The sequence below is a fragment of the Salmo salar genome, chromosome 13, assembly GCF_965601325.2.
Source record: "Salmo salar chromosome 13, fSalSal1, whole genome shotgun sequence".
NCBI classification, from domain to species: domain Eukaryota; kingdom Metazoa; phylum Chordata; class Actinopteri; order Salmoniformes; family Salmonidae; genus Salmo; species Salmo salar.
This window is the reverse complement of record NC_138303.1, coordinates 29629618-29649062: the sequence shown is the minus strand read 5'-3', so window position 1 is coordinate 29649062 and position 19445 is coordinate 29629618. Positions and strand designations below refer to the sequence as shown.

General features: G+C 47.2%; 1 protein-coding gene across 2 annotated transcripts in view; it reads right to left on the bottom strand.

The window, feature by feature from the left end:
• Positions 1-19445, bottom strand: part of LOC106566792 (protein bassoon) — a 175297-nt gene that overhangs the window by 109840 nt on the left and 46012 nt on the right. For both annotated transcript variants that reach the window (XM_014135183.3, XM_014135185.3), the window contains exon 2: positions 17256-17778. In XM_014135183.3, the coding sequence (XP_013990658.3) occupies positions 17256-17778 (523 nt within the window). The remainder of the gene's footprint in view (positions 1-17255; positions 17779-19445) is intronic.

The window sequence follows — 19445 nt, the reverse complement described above, 5'->3', positions numbered from 1 at the left end:
ACACTCCCCCCTCCTCTCACTGGTATAACACTCCCCCCTCCTCTCACTGGTATAACACTCCCCCCTCCTCTCACTGGTATAACACTCCCCCCTCCTCTCACTGGTATAACACTCCCCCCTCCTCTCACTGGTATAACACTCCCCCCTCCTCTCACTGGTATAACACTCCCCCCTCCTCTCACTGGTATAACACTCCCCCCTCCTCTCACTGGTATAACACTCTCCCCTCCTCTCACTGGTATAACACTCCCCCCTCCTCTCACTGGTATAACACTCCCCCCTCCTCTCACTGGTATAACACTCTCCCCTCCTCTCACTGGTATAACACTCCCCCCTCCTCTCACTGGTATAACACTCCCCCCTCCTCTCACTGGTATAACACTCCCCCCTCCTCTCACTGGTATAACACTCTCCCCTCCTCTCACTGGTATAACACTCCCCCCTCCTCTCACTGGTATAACACTCCCCCCTCCTCTCACTGGTATAACACTCCCCCCTCCTCTCACTGGTATAACACTCTCCCCTCCTCTCACTGGTATAACACTCCCCCCTCCTCTCACTGGTATAACACTCTCCCCTCCTCTCACTGGTATAACACTCTCCCCTCCTCTCACTGGTATAACACTCCCCCTCCTCTCACTGGTATAACACTCCCCCCTCCTCTCACTGGTATGACACTCCCCCCTCCTCTCACTGGTATAACACTCCCCCCTCCTCTCACTGGTATAACACTCCCCCCTCCTCTCACTGGTATGACACTCCCCCCTCCTCTCACTGGTATGACACTCCCCCCTCCTCTCACTGGTATGACACTCCCCCCTCCTCTCACTGGTATAACACTCCCCCCTCCTCTCACCCTCCCTCTCACTGGTATAACACTCCCCCTCCTCTCACTGGTATAACACTCCCCCCTCCTCTCACTGGTATGACACTCCCCCCTCCTCTCACTGGTATGACACTCCCCCCTCCTCTCACTGGTATGACACTCCCCCCTCCTCTCACTGGTATGACACTCCCCCCTCCTCTCACTGGTATAACACTCCCCCCTCCTCTCACTGGTATGACACTCCCCCCTCCTCTCACTGGTATGACACTCCCCCCTCCTCTCACTGGTATAACACTCCCCCCTCCTCTCACTGGTATGACACTCCCCCCTCCTCTCACTGGTATGACACTCCCCCCTCCTCTCACTGGTATGACACTCCCCCCTCCTCTCACTGGTATGACACTCCCCCCTCCTCTCACTGGCATGACACTCCCCCCTCCTCTCACTGGTATAACACTCCCCCCTCCTCTCACTGGTATGACACTCCCCCCTCCTCTCACTGGTATGACACTCCCCCCTCCTCTCACTGGTATGACACTCCCCCCTCCTCTCACTGGTATGACACTCCCCCCTCCTCTCACTGGTATGACACTCCCCCCTCCTCTCACTGGTATGACACTCCCCCCTCCTCTCACTGGTATGACACTCCCCCCTCCTCTCACTGGTATGACACTCCCCCCTCCTCTCACTGGTATGACACTCCCCCCTCCTCTCACTGGTATGAAACTCCCCCCTCCTCTCACTGGTATGACACTCCCCCCTCCTCTCACTGGTATGACACTCCCCCCTCCTCTCACTGGTATGACACTCCCCCCTCCTCTCACTGGTATGACACTCCCCCCTCCTCTCACTGGTATGACACTCCCCCCTCCTCTCACTGGTATGACACTCCCCGCTCCTCTCACTGGTATGACACTCCCCCCTCCTCTCACTGGTATGACACTCCCCCCTCCTCTCACTGGCATGACACTCCCCCCTCCTCTCACTGGTATGACACTCCCCCCTCCTCTCACTGGTATGACACTCCCCCCTCCTCTCACTGGTATGACACTCCCCCCTCCTCTCACTGGCATGACACTCCCCCCTCCTCTCACTGGCATGACACTCCCCCCTCCTCTCACTGGCATGACACTCCCCCCTCCTCTCACTGGTATGACACTACCCCCTCCTCTCACTGGTATGACACTCCCCCCTCCTCTCACTGGCATGACACTCCCCCCTCCTCTCACTGGTATGACACTCCCCCTCCTCTCACTGGTATGACACTCCCCCCTCCTCTCACTGGCATGACACTCCCCCCTCCTCTCACTGGTATGACACTCCCCCCTCCTCTCACTGGTATGACACTCCCCCCTCCTCTCACTGGTATGACACTCCCCCCTCCTCTCACTGGCATGACACTCCCCCCTCCTCTCACTGGTATGACACTCCCCCCTCCTCTCACTGGTATGACACTCCCCCCTCCTCTCACTGGCATGACACTCCCCCCTCCTCCTCTCACTGGTATAACACTCTCCCCTCCTCTCACTGGTATGACACTCCCCCCTCCTCTCACTGGCATGACACTCCCCCATCCTCTCACTGGCATGACACTCCCCCCTCCTCTCACTGGCATGACACTCCCCCCTCCTCTCACTGGTATGACAGCCTTGCTCTAACACTGGCTGCAGACTCTGGGGCTGCAGGCTGGAGCTAGCTTGTAATCTACAGCCTGGGAGGAGGACAGGAGAGACAGAAAAGACAGAAGAGGACTACTTACAGTTGAAGTCAGAAGTATACATACACATAAGCCAAATACATTTAAACTCAGCTTTTCACAATTCCTGACATGTAATCCTAGTAAAAATTCCCTGTCTTAGGTCAGTTAGGATCACCACTTTATTTTAAGAATGTGAAATGTCAGAATAATAGTAGAGAGTGATTTATTTCAGCTTTTATTTCTTTCATCACATTCCCAGTGGGTCAGAAGTTTACATACACTCAACTGGTATTTGGTAGCATTGCCTTTAAATTGTTTGACTTGGGTCAAACGTTTCGGGTAGCCTTTCACAAGCTTCCCACAATAAGTTGGGTGAATTTTGGCCCATTCCTCCTGACAGAGCTGGTGTAACTGAGTCAGGTTTGTAGGCCTCCTTGGTCGCACACTCTTTTTCAGTTCTGCCCACACATTTTCTATCAGATTGAGGTCAGGCTTTGTGATGGCCACTCCAATAGCTTGACTTTGTTGTCCTTAAGCCATTTTGCCACAACTTTGGAAGTATGGGGTCATTGTCCATTTGGAAGACCCATTTGCAACCAAGCTTTAACTTCCTGACTGATGTCTTGAGATGTTGCTTCAATATATCCACATCATTTTCCTTGCTAATGATGCCTTCTATTTTGTGAAGTGTGCCAGTCCCTCCTGCAGCAAAGAACCCACACAACATGATGCTGCCACCCCTGTGCTTCACAGTTGGGATGGTGTTCTTCGGCTTACAAACGTCCCCCTTTTTCCTCCAAACCTAACAATGCTCATTATGGCCAAACAGTTCTATTTTTGTTTCATCAGACCTAAGGACATTTCTCCAAAAAGTACAATCTTTGCCCCCATGTGCAGTTGCAAACCTTAGTCTGGCTTTTTTTATGGTGGTTTTGGAGCAGTGGCTTCTTCCTTGCTGAGCGGCCTTTCAGGTTATGGCGATATAGGACTTGTTTTACTGTGGATATAGATACTTTTGTACCTGTTTCCTCCAGCATCTTCACAAGGTCCTTTGCTGTTGTTCTGGGATTGATTTGCACTTTCGCACCAAAGTACGTTCATCTCTAGGAGACCGAACGTGTCTCCTTCCTGAGCAGTGTGACGGCTGCGCGACCCCATGTTGTTTATACTTGCGTACTATTATTTGTACAGATGAACGTGGTACCTTCAGGCATTTGGAAATTGCTCCCAAGGATGAATCAGCCTTGTGGAGGTCTACAATTTTTTTTCTGAGGTCTTGGCTGATTTCTTTTGATTTGCCCATGACGTCAAGAAAAGAGGCACTGAGTTTGAAGGTAGGCCTTGAAATACATCCACAGGTACACCTCCAATTGACTCAAATGATGTCAATCACCCTATCAGAAGCTTCTAAAGCCATGACATCATTTTCTGGAATTTTCCAAGCTGTTAAAAGGCACAGTCAACTTAGTGTCTGTTAACTTCTGACCCACTGGAATTGTGATACAGTGAATTAATCTGTCTGTAAACAATTGTTGGAAAAATTACTTGTCTCATGCACAAAGTAGATGTCCTAACCAACTTGCCAAAACTATAGTTTGTTAACAAGAAATTTGTGGAGTGGTTGAAAACGAGTTTTAATGACTCCAACCTAATAGGCTGATCACACCCCTCGCTTCACGTGCGCTTCGCGTTGCAAAATAAATGTAGAAATCAATGTTATTCAATTATTGCACCCACACTGCGCGCGCCAACGAGTGTCTGCGTTGCCAAGGGCTAAAATAGAAGTCATTCCTATTTCTGACGCAGATCGCGCTGCAAGTCCTGCCTCTCCCATCTCCTCATTGGTTATACCCAAGTGGGTGACTGAAAGACGAACGAGGTCAGTGGCGGTAATGCACCTAATTTATGAAAGTTGCCAATCACAAAATAAAGTCAAGAGAAGAAAAAGCCTGGAAGGAAGAGGGATGACAAGAAATGATTTGGTTGACCGTTTTATGTGTGGATTAGTTGTTGGAGTAGAGGACCTTGTGCATTTCAGGTAAAATAACAACTCAATGTTTATATCCCAGGACAAATTAGCTAGCAAGTGCAAGCTAACTAGCTAAATTGCCATAAATGTTTAATGCTTTTTGATCTGTCCCCAAATTAATGTAATTGGTTCAGAGTTTGTTTTGATATTTTAACCTGCATGTCGTGATCGCGTTTGGTGCAGGGGGACAAAATAAATGTATGCACGATGGCGCACGAAGGCGCACGCGCTCAGACGGTTTGCGTTCCGTGTAAGTGTATGTAAACTTTCGACTTCAACTGTACCTACCGTGCAATTGTTAGCACCCATAATTACCATGATTATAATTGTTAGTCATCATCATTAAGGGTGATAAATATAGATATTGTCATTATCCTGTCGCCATCTTGAGTGTCATGGCCACCCCCATTGTCGTCATCATCATGATTATTATTTTAGTTATTTTCCGATAATTTTGCATATTGCTCATAGGAACCTTGATAAATCATCCACATTCACATCTAAATATAAAAAAGGTATGACATTCCCCTAGCAACATGGGGGGATCAATTTTAATTTCCATGCTTAATTAAGACATTGTTATGCACACCCACTAAACGAGGTGGACCAGGCAGTGATTATCATTAATTTTGTCTTTCAATCGCTCCCACACACAGTCACCTTGTCAGTGACCACGATGGGAGGATAGAAATAAAGTATTATTAAAGTGTAACAAATCTCTCTCTCTCTGAGTGAGAGGCTGTCTGCAGCAGAGAGAGTAAGGTGCTGAACGGTGCAGTTAGTGGCAGGCAGGATTTGTGATGCAGATCCATATCAACTCAGAGAAGCGGGAAAGGAAACATCAAAATAACTCAATTCAAAATAACTCACTTCCCTCTCCTTCCTTCTCCCTCTGTCTCTTCCTTCCTCTGCTTCCTCTCTCAATTGCCTCTCTATCTCTCTAGCTATCTGTCTCACTTCACTCTACCCCAGTGCCCCTCTTTTCTCTCCCTAAAACACACACACGCTGGTATGAGCATACACACACAGATGTACAAACACACACACATACATACATACACAAACACACAGGCTGTAGCTATGAATCCTTTTTCCACTGCTGGATGAGTTTAACATATTCATACCCAGTAAACCTATGTCCAACTTTTCACTCTAGTGAGCATGTTCATGCTCCCCCCCTTTCTCTTTCTGTCTCTCTGTCTCTCTGTCTCTCTCCCTCTGTCCCTATGTCTCGCTGTCTCGCTGTCTCTCTCTCTCTCTCTCTCTCTCTCTCTCTCTCTCTCTCTGTCTCTCTCTGTCTCTCTCTCTGTCTCTCTCTGTCTCTCTCTCTGTCTCTGTCTCTGTCTCTCTGTCTCTCTGTCCCTCTGTCCCTCTGTCTTTCTGTCTCTCTGTCTGTCTCTCTCTCTCCCTCTGTCCCTCTGTCCCGCTGTCTCGCTCTCTCTCTCTCTCTCTCTCTCTCTCTCTCTCTCTGTCTCTCTCTCTGTCTCTCTGTCTGTCTCTCTGCCTCTCTGTCTGTCTCTCTCTGTCCCTCTGTCTGTCTCTCTCTGTCCCTCTGTCTCTCTGTCTCTTTGTCCCTCTGTCTCTCTCTCTCTCTCTCTCTCTCTCTCTCTCTCTCTGTCTCTCTGTCCCTCTGTCTCTCTCTCTCTCTCTGTCTCTCCCTGTCCCTCTCTCTCTCTCTGTCTCTCTCTGTCTCTCTCTGTCCCTCTGTCTCTCTGTCTCTTTGTCCCTCTGTCTCTCTCTCTCTCTCTCTCTCTCTCTCTCTCTCTCTCTCGCTCTCTCTCTCTCTCTGTCTCTCTCTGTCCCTCTGTCTCTCTCTCTCTCTCTGTCTCTCTCTGTCCCTCTGTCTCTCTCTCTCTCTCTGTCTGTCTCTCTCTCTGTCTCTCTCTCTGGTGACAGACAGTGACCTTGTCAGGGGGATGGTGAGTGACAGCTGCTGTGACAGTAGTGCAGCGCTAGCCTGCTGATGAAAGGTGATACATCTGAAGCTATATGCTGTACTGTGGCCAGGCTCAGACATGACAGGCTGTATGTAGGGAGGGAAATATATTTGAGTCCAGGTATGAATGAAATGCGTCTTTCTGTTACACTGCTTGACTGGATGATCAGACAGCTACATCCATAGCCTGTTGGATAGAGAGATGCTGTCATCGCTCGAAAGTAGATCAAATGCATGACAAAATGTCAGAACACATTCAAAGGAAACTAATTGTCATTATGAAGGAGAGAGACAGGAAGAAGGTGTATAATGACAATCTATACAGAACACAAAACACATTGCAATGCTCTAGGACTGGGTTATGTTATGTGTCAGTGGTTATTTGCTTTGAGAAAGACACAATGAAATGTACAGTAAAGTAATAGCTACTGTAGCAAAACAAAATCAAGTCCGATGTAATTATAATGCAATGCCCTGTAATATATACTGCTCAAAAAAATAAAGGGAACACTTAAACAACACATCCTAGATCTGAATGAAAGAAATAATCGTATTAAATACTTTTTTCTTTACATAGTTGAATGTGCTGACAACAAAATCACACAAAAAGAATCAATGGAAATCCAATTTATCAACCCATGGAGGTCTGGATTTGGAGTCACACTCAAAATTAAAGTGGAAAACCACACTACAGGCTGATCCAACTTTGATGTAATGTCCTTAAAACAAGTCAAAATGAGGCTCAGTAGTGTGTGTGGCCTCCACGTGCCTGTATGACCTCCCTACAACGCCTGGGCATGCTCCTGATGAGGTGGCGGATGGTCTCCTGAGGGATCTCCTCCCAGACCTGGACTAAAGCATCCGCCAACTCCTGGACAGTCTGTGGTGCAACGTGGCGTTGGTGGATGGAGCGAGACATGATGTCCCAGATGTGCTCAATTGGATTCAGGTCTGGGGAACGGGCGGGCCAGTCCATAGCATCAATGCCTTCCTCTTGCAGGAACTGCTGACACACTCCAGCCACATGAGGTCTAGCATTGTCTTGCATTAGGAGGAACCCAGGGCCAACCGCACCAGCATATGGTCTCACAAGGGGTCTGAGGATCACATCTCGGTACCTAATGGCAGTCAGACTACCTCTGGCGAGCACATGGAGGGCTGTGCGGCCCCCCCAAAGAAATGCCACCCCACACCATGACTGACCCACCGCCAAACCGGTCATGCTGGAGGATGTTGCAGGCAGCAGAACGTTCTCCACGGCGTCTCCAGACTCGTTCACGTCTGTCACATGTGCTCAGTGTGAACCTGCTTTCATCTGTGAAGAGCACAGGGCGCCAGTGGCGAATTTGCCAATCTTGGTGTTCTCTGGCAAATGCCAAACGTCCTGCACGGTGTTGGGCTGTAAGCACAACCCCCACCTGTGGACATCGGGCCCTCATACCACCCTCATGGAGTCTGTTTCTGACCGTTTGAGCAGACACATGCACATTTGTGGCCTGCTGGAGGTCATTTTGAAGGGCTCTGGCAGTGCTTCTCCTGCTCCTCCTTGCACAAAGGCGGAGGTAGCGGTCCTGCTGCTGGGTTGTTGCCCTCCTACGGCCTCCTCCACGTCTCCAGATGTACTGGCCTGTCTCCTGGGAGCGCCTCCATGCTCTGGACACTACGCTGACAGACACAGCAAACCTTCTTGCCACAGCTCGCATTGATGTGCCATCCTGGATGAGCTGCACTACATGAGCCACTTGTGTAGGTTGTAGACTCCGTCTCATGCTACCACTAGAGTGAAAGCACCGCCAGCATTCAAAAGTGACCAAAACATCAGCCAGGAAGCATAGGAACTGAGAAGTGGTCTGTGGTCCCCACCTGCAGAACCACTATTTATTGGGGGTGTCTTGCTAATTGCCTATAATTTCCACCTGTTGTCTATTCCATTTGCACAACAGCATGTGAAATTTATTGTCAATCAGTGTTGCTTCCTAAGTGGACAGTTTGATTTCACAGAAGTGTGATTGACTTGGAGTTACATTGTGTTGTTTAAGTGTTCCCTTTATTTTTTTGAGCAGTGTATAAGCGGCTGGAGCTAATGTATTCACCAAACAAATAAGTAAGAACCCATTGGTCTTATTACAGTACTTTCTACTGAGATAAAACATGAAGACATCACCACCAGGAAAAACACACTGACATTTTCCCAGGCACTGAGAGACAGAGGGAGGGAGAGGGAAAGCGAGAGAGAGAAAAAAGAGAGCGAGAGGGCGAGAAGGAGAGAGAGAGAGACTAAATGAAAGAGAGAGAGAGGGTGAGAAGGAGAGAGAGAGACTAAATGAAAGAGAGAGAGAGGGCGAGAAGGAGAGAGAGAGACTAAATGAAAGAGAGAGAGAGGACGAGAAGGAGAGAGAGAGCAGCACTAGGCCTCACTGTGGCTCTATACAATGTTAGGGTTGAACTGGCTATTTGTATGCATAACTTATATAATATACTGGGGAAGCTATGCTAAGTACATAAACTACGGGTAAATCAACTGTTGAAGACAAGAAGAACTACAACCGGCAACAGGAAGTGCGTCACGACGCTGGGACCTGCCTACACGCCGACGTTAGGAGGAGCAAGTTTAAACCACGCTCCTCCTCCCTCTGACAGGCCAGCATTGAGCGGGAACTATCTCTGTCAGAGTATAAAAGAGAGAACAATAGAATGTGACGCCCTCTTCTTCTGTCTGCCCTGCGAGGTGTCACAGAGAGACCGTATATACGAACCACACGTTTGCATTAATTAAAGTACAGCTAAATCAGAAGTTACTATGTGCTGACTATTTTGTTCTGATACCAGAAACGAACTGTCGCAACTTTTACAACAAGAAAATCTATCCTGACACTGGCTTGGATCCAAAGGCCTTCAGCTCCTCTGTACTCCCTCCTCTCTCCTAAACAACAACAACACAGACTCTACATCATTTCTGCTGCTTTGTGATTGACAACCTATCTGCTCCTGTCCCAGACCTCTGCAAGATTATGTGTAAATGAGTAAAAGGGGTCTGGGGTGGTGTGGTGTCTTGTCTTCGCTGCATGACATGCAAGTACAACAGGCTCAGTGGAGGGAGGAGTGAGAGAGAGAGAAAGCGAGAGAGAGGAGAGAGATAGAGAGCAGAGCCAGAGGGAAGCTAGCTGATGACTTCTAGTGGAAGCTAATGACTCTGAACACACACCTCTATTAACGGCATGGCGTGCATGCTGTGTCTAAATTTAGCACCCAGCCACAAATAACAACAAACATTAGGCAGGAGGGAGGAGCCATATGGCAGGTGCTTCATTACCTTGATATCACTGGTGAAGGGGTTATGAGGTTCAATGTGATTTGGATTTAGCCTGGTCCCACATCTGTTTGTGCTCTTTTGCCAACTCCTTGTCACTCATTGTCACACCAAATGGCATGACAATTCCAACGAGTTGGCAAGAGAGCAGAAACAGACTGGCACCCAAGCTCATTTGAAGGAAGGAGGGGGTAAACCCAGGTACATTGAGGTAGAGAAGGTTGAGGCTGTATATATGTCTTATACGATCCACCTTCACACTATATGCACAGCCTTTGGCGAGAATATACTGAGATTTCTGGATTTACTCCCTGTAAGTAAAGTCGCTCAATCATTTGTAAACACTGCAACAAGGAGCCATTGTTAAACACACTAAATTACAGTATCAAGAAGATACGAAAAACACTGCAAAAGCCAAGAGTGCAGATGAACATGTTGTGACGGCCCTGAATTTGTCTGAACCGTCTGTGCTTCTCCTTCCAATAGGGTGCTTCCCCGTTAATTCCCAATTAAATAGCCAGCATCAGCTGAGCAAAAGGGGGTTGTGATGGTGGTGCGAATGAGGATGTGTTCAACCCTCAATTCCGAAGCTTCTTTACTCCGTTTGTTTAATTGTATTTAAATGTGTGCTTTGCAGCCTGGTCTCAAGTTTAACCAGGATCGGATCCACTCATTTCTTCCTTTAGACTACACACATCAGTTGGTCTCTCCGGTTTCGTCCTGGCCTTTCTCCGCTGGAGGATTGGATTGTCTGACTGACCACAACTGTTTTGCATACAGTATTTCATTTGTTGGAGTGTGATTTATACCGTGCTGATTTGTGGTCAGTTGTAGTTGAAGACTACTGAGATGTGATACTCTTTCTGGTTGTGTGGTAAAAGAGTTAGATATTGTGATTGTATGATTGAGACTGGGTTTACGCTACACTTTTATGAACGGACAAATATTGCGTGACTAAGGTCACTTGAGTTCACTGAACTCCTTTACCGGGCTGGACTCTTTTAGGCCCGAGGTACGGGACTTTTCTTGAGGAACCAGAGCTCATTGTTTGTTATATTATGATGTGTGTGTGATCATTTATGTTGGTAATACAACCCATGCAAAATAACAGTTGTTTTGAAGTTATTTCCAATGTTTTAAGGGTTTATGAAAAGTGTATGTCCATACTGACTTTTATGGACCAGACGGGACTCATTCCTTCCCAAACAAAAAGGAGAAAGCAATATTTCCTCTGGTACCTCCTACCTGGCACCCCTACAAACAATAACCTCACAACGTATGCAATGTGTTACTGTTCATTACAATAAGTCAAACCCTGTGTAGTGGATCTAGCATAATCTCTGCCTAATAAGCATCTTTGGCCTCATAAACTCTATAAGCTATGTCAACAGCATGTTAAGTCGTACAAATGTTAGTGGATCCAAATAAAATAACAACCCAATCAGGCTGAGTGTATATTAGATTAGGCTGAGAAGTCCCATTGATTTGATCTGTTAATGAACAAGCCAGGGGTTAGATGGAGAAATCTGGTGGAGGAGAGGAAGGAAGATGGAAATATCTGTTGCCTAGTCACAGAAAAGCCCCAGTGATTCCTTCAATTCATTAAAAGCCAAATTTCATTACAAAGACAGCAAGAATGACATGAATTACACAAGGGCCACACAAGGGGAGCACAGAGACAGAGTAGTAGCTTTTTTACTTACCAAAACTACACAGACATGAATGACGCTAGTCACTCTCACTCAGATATCATATTAAAAACTGTAAACATTTCTCTCCTCCCCATGGCAAAATATGTAGAATTACAGCAAAAGTTCACTTAGGGCCCCCAAAAGGCTAGTGCTCTGACTGCATTTGTGGGTATGGATGTGGGTACGCAGACCGACGAGCTATGATGAGTTCAGATTTTTGGTGGCCACGACCCCCATCAAAGTTGCCCATCCCTGCTGTAGGGTTTGGGTCTGTTCAGCCTGGGGTCTACTGCAGCCTATCAGCCACCACCACACTGGAGCCTGGTGATAGGGCCTGCAGGCTGGCACACACACACACGCACATACACACAGGTGTACAGAGTTGTGTGTGCCATTAGAATAGCGATAATTGTAAAATAATCAAATTATTACGCAGCATTATTATTGAAAGTAACAGTACCCAATGTGGGTATGGAGATTACGTACACTACCGGTCAAAAGTTTAAGAAAACCTACTCATTCAAGGGTTTTTCTTTACATTTACGATTTTATACATTGTACAATAATAGTGAAGACATCAAAACTATTAAATAACACATAAGGAATCATGTAGTAACCAAAAAAGTGTTAAACAAATCAAAATATATTTGACATTCTTCAAAGTAGCCATCCTTTGTCTTGATGACAGCTTTGCACACTCTTGGCATTCTCTCAACCAGCTTCACCTGGAATTATTTTCCAACAGTCTTGAAGGAGTACCCACATATGTTGAGAACTTGTTGGCTGCTTTTCCTTCACTCTGCGATCCAACTCATCCCAAACCATCTCAATTGAGTTGAGGTCGGGGTATTGTGGAGGCCAGGTTATATGATGCAGCACTCCATCACACTCCTTCTTGGTCAAATAGCCCTTACACAGCCTGGAGGTGTGTTGGGTCATTGTCCTGTTGAAAAACAAATGACAGTCTCACTAAGCCCAAACCAGATGGGATGGCGTATCGCTGCAGAATGCTGTGGTAGCCATGCTGGTTAAGTGTGCATTGAATTATAAATAAATCACCACACCTCCTCCTCTATGCTTCATGTGGGAAATACACACGCGGAGATCATCCGTTTAATCACACCGCATCTCACAAAGACACAGTGGTTGGAACCAAAAATAAAACATTTGGACTCTAGACCAAAGGACATATTTCCACCGGTCTAATGTCCATTGCTCGTGTTTCTTGGCCCAAGCAAGTCTCTTCTTCTAATTGGTGACCTTTAGTAGTGGTTTATTTACAGCAATTCGACCATGAAGGCCTGATTCATGCAGTCTCCTCTGAACAGTTGATGTTGAGATGTGTCTGTTACTTGAACTCTGTGAAGCACTTATTTGGGCTGCAATTTCTGAGGCTGGTAACTCTAATGAACTTATCCTCTGCAGCAGAGGTAACTCTGGGTCTTCCATTCCCATGGTGGTCCTCACGAGAGCCAGTTTCATCATAGCGCTTGATGGTTTTGCGACTATACTTGAAGAAACCTTCAAAGTTCTTGAGATATTCTGTATTGACAGACCTTCATGTCTTAGAGTAATGATAGACTGTCATTTCTCTTTGCTTATTTCAACAGTTCTTGCCATAATATGGACCTAGTCTTTTACCAAATAGGGCTATCATCTGTATATCCCCCCCACCTTGTCACAACACAACTGATTGTCTCAAACGCATAAAGAAGGAAAGAAATTCCACAAATTAACTTTTAACAAGGCACACCTGTTAATTGAAATGCATTCCAGGTGACTACCTCATGAAGCTGATTGAAAGAATGCCAAGAGTGTGCAAAGCTGTCATCAAGGGAAAGGGTGTCTATTTTGAAGAATCTCAAATATAAAATATATTTTGATTTGTTTAACAATTTTTTGGTTACTACATGATTCCATGTGTGTTATTTCATAGTTTTGATGTCTTCACTATTATGTAGAAAATGGTAAAAATAAAGAAAAACCCTTGAATGAGTAGGTGTTCTAAAACTTTTGACCAGTATTTTATGTCCATTTAGAATTTGCCTGATGTTGCTTACAATGGGTGCATTCGTAAATGTGCTCTGTCTATCTACTCTGATTTCAGAGCACTCTCGTCTGAGTGTCCCAGAGAGCAGAATAATGGATGAATTCACAAACGCTCAATATGACCGGTGTCAGTAAAAAAAAAAAAACAAGTGTGCACTCTGAACTCTCCGAGAGTGAAACGCTCTGAATTTATGAACGCCCAGAGTGCACTCTGAGCGCTCTCTGGCACTCCAGAGTGAATTTATGAATGCACCAAATGTCTTGAAGTGAACCGACCCAGAGAGAAGAGAAGGTAATGGGTGAACATTTGAGAGGTGAGAGGTGCCGGCCATGCCAAGACCACAGAGTGAGTCAGAGGGTGGTAAATGGCTTCCACAATATGGTGGTGTATGGTGATGTTTACAGTGTTTATACTCACATGATTGGTGAGGGGGAAGCTCTGGTAAGAGTCTTTCATTTCCTGCAATTTGACTGGTTCAAGAAGACTGGTTGTTTTCCAAATGTCACCCTGTTGCCTATAAAGTACACTTATAGGGTGTGTGGGTTCTGGTATTTAAATCTTTTATTTTACCCTTATTTAATCAGGTAAGCTGACTGAGAACACATTCTCATTTACAGAAACGACCTGGGGAACAGTTACAGGGGAGACTACTATATAAGAGTGTAATTTGGGAGGCAGCCAGCCTCGTATTGCTCCCCTCTATCTGTACTGCAGGCCAAAGACTTACTTAGCGGTTTTAATAGCTGTTAGAAGCAGATGTATGAATGTCAGCTGTGTCTCCTATATCCATACAGGGTGAACACTGGCAGAAGGGTTGATTAAAGGTTATAGTGATTGACTTCTATTTGCTCAAAGACTCAACATCTAGTTTTTTCCGCTTCCCCGTACGCTTCCCCGTACACCTCCCTCTCTTCCCTCTCTCCCCGTAAATATATATTTTTTTTTCTATATTTTTTTCTATTGTGTTATTGACTGTGCATTTCTTTATCTCATGTGTAACTCTGTGTTGTTGTTTGTGTCACACTGCTTTGCTTTATCTTGGCCAGGTCGCAGTTGTAAATGAGAACTTGTTCTCAACTGGCCTACCTGGTTAAATAAAGGTGAAATAAAATAAATAAACACCTCCCTCTCTTCCCTCTCTCCCCTGTACACCTCCCTCTCTCCCCTGTACACCTCCCTCTCTTCCCTGTACACCTCCTTCTCTTCCCTCTCTCCCCTGTACACCTCTCTCTCTTCCCTGTACACCTCCCTCTCTTCCCTCTCTCCCCTGTACACCTCCCTCTCTCCCCTGTACACCTCCCTCTCTCCCCTGTACACCTCCTTCTCTTCCCTCTCTCCCCTGTACACCTACCTCTCTTCCCTCTCTCCCCTGTATACCTCCCTCTCTCCCCTGTTACCTGCCTCTCTTCCCTCTCTCCCCTGTACATCTCCCTCTCTCCCCTGTACACCTCCCTCTCTTTCCTTTCTCCCCTGTACACCTCCCTCTCTCCCCTGTACACCTCCCTCCCTTCCCCGTACACCTCCCTCTCTTTCCTTTCTCCCCTGTACACCTCCCTCTCTCCCCTGTACACCTCCCTCCCTTCCCCGTACACCTCCCTCTCTTTCCTTTCTCCCCTGTACACCTCCCTCTCTCCCCTGTACACCTCCCTCTCTCCCCTGTACACCTCCCTCTCTCCCCTGTACACCTCCCTCTCTTCCCCGTACACCTCCCTCTCTTTCCTTTCTCCCCTGTACACCTCCCTCTCTCCCCTGTACACCTCCCTCCCTTCCCCGTACACCTCCCTCTCTTTCCTTTCTCCCCTGTACACCTCCCTCTCTCCCCTGTACACCTCCCTCCCTTCCCCGTACACCTCCCTCTCTTTCCTTTCTCCCCTGTACACCTCCCTCTCTCCCCTGTACACCTCCCTCTCTCCCCTGTACACCTCCCTCTCTCCCCTGTACACCTCCCTCTCTTCCCCGTACACCTCCCTCTCTTTCCTTTCTCCCCTGTACACCTTCCTCTCTCCCCTGTACACCTCCCTCTCTTTCCTTTCTCCCCTGTACACCTTCCTCTCTCCCCTGTACACCTTCCTCTCTTCCCCATACACCTCCCTCTCTTCCCCGTACACCTCCCTCTCTTCCCCGTACACCTCCCTCTCTTCCCCGTACACCTCCCTCTCCTCTTACCTCTTTCTAATCCCCCTAGTTTTAAATCCTGCTCAACTTCTCGTTTCCCACCTCACTCCTTCCTCTACCTCCTCCTCCTTTTCCTCTACAGTCTCTCTCTTCATTCCCTCCTCCTCTTATTCATCCACTTTTCCATCCTCCTCTTCTCTATTCTCTCTTTTTCATGTTCCCTTTCTCTTCCTCCCTCCTCATCAGCACTGAGGGGTGAATGTTTTCTCTGCATCCTCTGTTCTGCTGCCCCTTCTTCACATTACACCTAACTGCACCTCCGGGCATTCATCCTACACCCTCCACCCTCTGCACTACACCCTCCACCCTCTGCCCTTCACCCTCCACCCTCTGCCCTACACCCTCCACCCTCTGCCCTACACCCTCCACCCTCTGCCCTACACCCTCCACCCTCTGCACTACACCCTCCACCCTGCCTCAGTAGACTAATGGAGATTTTGCCATCGCTTCCAGAGGAATTACTGCCATTTACCAAGCCCCCACACACGCACACTTTATCACAAATACACAAACACACACTTTATCACAAATACACAAACACACACTTTATCACAAATACACAAATACACAAACACACACTTTATCACAAAATATGGCCTGCATATTGTATAGTACATATCACTAACAGTGTAAACATGCACGTACATATTCCATCATCAGTTTATACATGAACAGACACTCTCTTCAAATTGTATACGCTTAGCTGTCTTTGCTCTCCCCCTTCTCTCTCTACTTCCCTCCCCTCTCTCTATTTCTCTCTCCCTCCCATCTCTCGCTCTTGGCCCAGTTTCTCTAACACTCCACTTCCCACTCTCTCTTCATCATTTCCCCACATTCTCTTTCTCCTGGTTCTGCTCTCAGAATATAATGCATATAAATGTCCCTCACTATAAAACATGATGGCAGTTGGGACCAGAACTCATCTCAACACTACAGTGGCATTGGCACCGTGCCTCGGAGGCTCTCACCGCTCCGGAGAGAATACCGCTTCACCCGCATCCTCGGGGCAAACAATACGCCACGGTGCCTCCTCCCTCACTTCCTCTCTCTGAAACCCACCTGCCTGGTGCCGCCCACATGTTCAGGGGAAGGACAGAGAGACAGCCCCGCCGTTACTCTCCTGTCAATGGCTGCTGTCAAAACAGAGGCTGACGAGCCAGGGAGCGAGACCGACGGAGACGCTAAGACGGCCAGGCGAGACACACTACTGACAGCAGGCTCTGCTGGGCTCCCTCTGAGAGAGAGGTCAGAGGTCACTGACGGAGGACAGAACCTTCATACTCATTAAGGAAGGGCCTTTTCTATGTCTGGGACTTAGAGATTGGAGAAGTCAAAATGACTGTGCATGCCTGCATGAGAGAGACAGGAGTCTAGATATATGAGGATGTGCCTAATTTTGTGACTTAACATGATGGGGTAAGATGCCCCTTAAGAGCTGAACTGTTTAGTAGACTGGTTTAATTCCCTAAGTATTAAGGTATAGATAACTGATCCTAGATATAGTAATAGAGTCAGCATGTTAACAGGTTTTTTACTTACTTCTGTGAGATGGGGGTTGGGGTTGAAGCCACACTGGTTGCAGACGGTGGAGCGGCACTGCGTGCAGGTGTTGTAGTTTGGCAGGGCCGGCGGGTGGGTCAGCTCTGTGGTGGAGCAGAGGGGGCACAGCTTGCTGACGGGCATGGGGGCGATCTGAGGCACCGAGTAGGGCGAGGTGGGGGTGATCCCCCGGTCCGGAGACGCTGAGGAGGAGCGACCCGTCCGGCCTCCCGAGCTGCTGAAGTCCACCTGGAGGTTCCGTCTGGAGGCGTGCTGACCAGGCTGACCGGGGCTCTGGCCATGCTGACCCTGACCGCCACCCATCCCAGCACCCATCCCTGGCCCATGGCCCTGACCCGGGCCATGGCCTGGGCCAGAGCCATGGTCGGGGCCTGAGCTAGACTGCTGCATCGGCCTGTGGCTCTCTTGGTTGGCCAGTCTCTGACCTCCTCCTCCACCCATTCCTCCAGCCACCCCTCCATAGCCAAGCTGCATCCCAGGTTTAGGACTCCCTATAGGAACCCTGAAAATGGGGGAAAAAAACAGGAATCAAATTAACTTCAAATAGAACATCCCTTCTGTTTAGACGGGACCTAGAGTTTTGTACAAAGCTAAAGATGCCAACATGACAAATAAGTTCCATAGGTGTTATGGGTAACTATACTAGATCTATATACGGTAGTATGACTATGAAGTTCTATCTATTCAGGAGACATAGTTTAGTCTATATCTAGTCTATATCTATAGTGTATATACCTAAATCTACAGAAGCCTTACATAGCCTCTGAAAGTGTTCCCGTTCAGCAGGATTCCTACAACCATCCTTATGGCTGTGTAGAGAGAACATGGGACATTAAACAAGTTGACATTAGCAGGGAACATTTGGCAGAGAGACTTGGGGCAAAGCATGGAGCCTCACATACCAGGTTAACAGCTCTGATACAGACAGTGAACAAGACAGGTAACTTTATCAGGCAGCTAGTCCCTATGAGGGAATTTTTATGTAGCCATGTATTATCTATTCATTTGGGGGTTTGGTCAGTATCACTAAATCTTTGCATTTTACTCTACCTCCTAAAAACTGCTAGAAGAGAGAGTCAAAAACAGTCATTATTTATAAATTCACAATGAATTGCCAAAGGATATGACATAACCATAGGACACACAAAGGCATCAACAAGAGGCTACAAAAAGTAAGCAGGAAAGGAATCACAGAACTACATCAACACACTTCCCCCACTTCCAGCTAAGACTGAAACAAGACACTGAAAAACAGATCTGATCTGGGAACAGCGTAAATGTGGAATGGATCAAAGAGATCCACAGTAGTTCCGGCCAATCATTTGATTCAGTTGTGTCATGTGAGTTTGGACACAAGTATTTGTTGTAAGGACAGACAGGCATATTTTGCGACAGCCCAAGTCGGTATGAGACATTTGCTTTCAGCTACATGTGAATGTCACCAAATGGCTCTCATCCACCCCCACGCCTTTGCTCTGGAGTTACTGTCTCCAAATTCACATCTACTTAGAGCCCTGCGAGCCAGACTTCACCCAGTGATCATTACATAGAGAGGGCATATGGAAGCCTTAGTGTGTATGGGTGTGCGTGCGGGACTGCATGGGTGAATGCCTGCTTGCTTCCCTGCATGCCTGCCTATGTTCGTGCATAGGAGCGTGCACTTAATGCAATCTCATCTGGTCTAATGATGTTAAATGTCTCCCCTACCCAGGTCTACCTTACCTAGGTAAAAAACTCTAACGGCCACATCAGCTTCAAACCAAGCAGGCGGATGGACCAAAGTGCTATAATGAGGGGTTCCACACATAGAAAGCAGGCTAAAGTGCATTATTTACAAAAATGTTGCAGGCTGTCAGGCAGCTTGTACAGGGCTTGAGACATTTCAGCACCACATAGCTGTCCATTTCATCCACATGAGCCATTTCAGTACCACTGAGCTGTCTATTTCAGCCCCATGAGCCAATTCAGCAGAGAGGAAGAGACTATGCGAGAGGGATAACTAGGCCAAATATATGTCTTCTCCAGCAGGTGGCGCTGTTTCGTTCGTGCACCAAGCAAGGAGTTATTGTTTAGAAATCAATGAGTGTCAAATTTGGTCAACAAAAAATGGAATGGCTTATTTGCTACGTGAGGTTTATTTGATCTATCAGAAGTTTCATAATGCTTAGG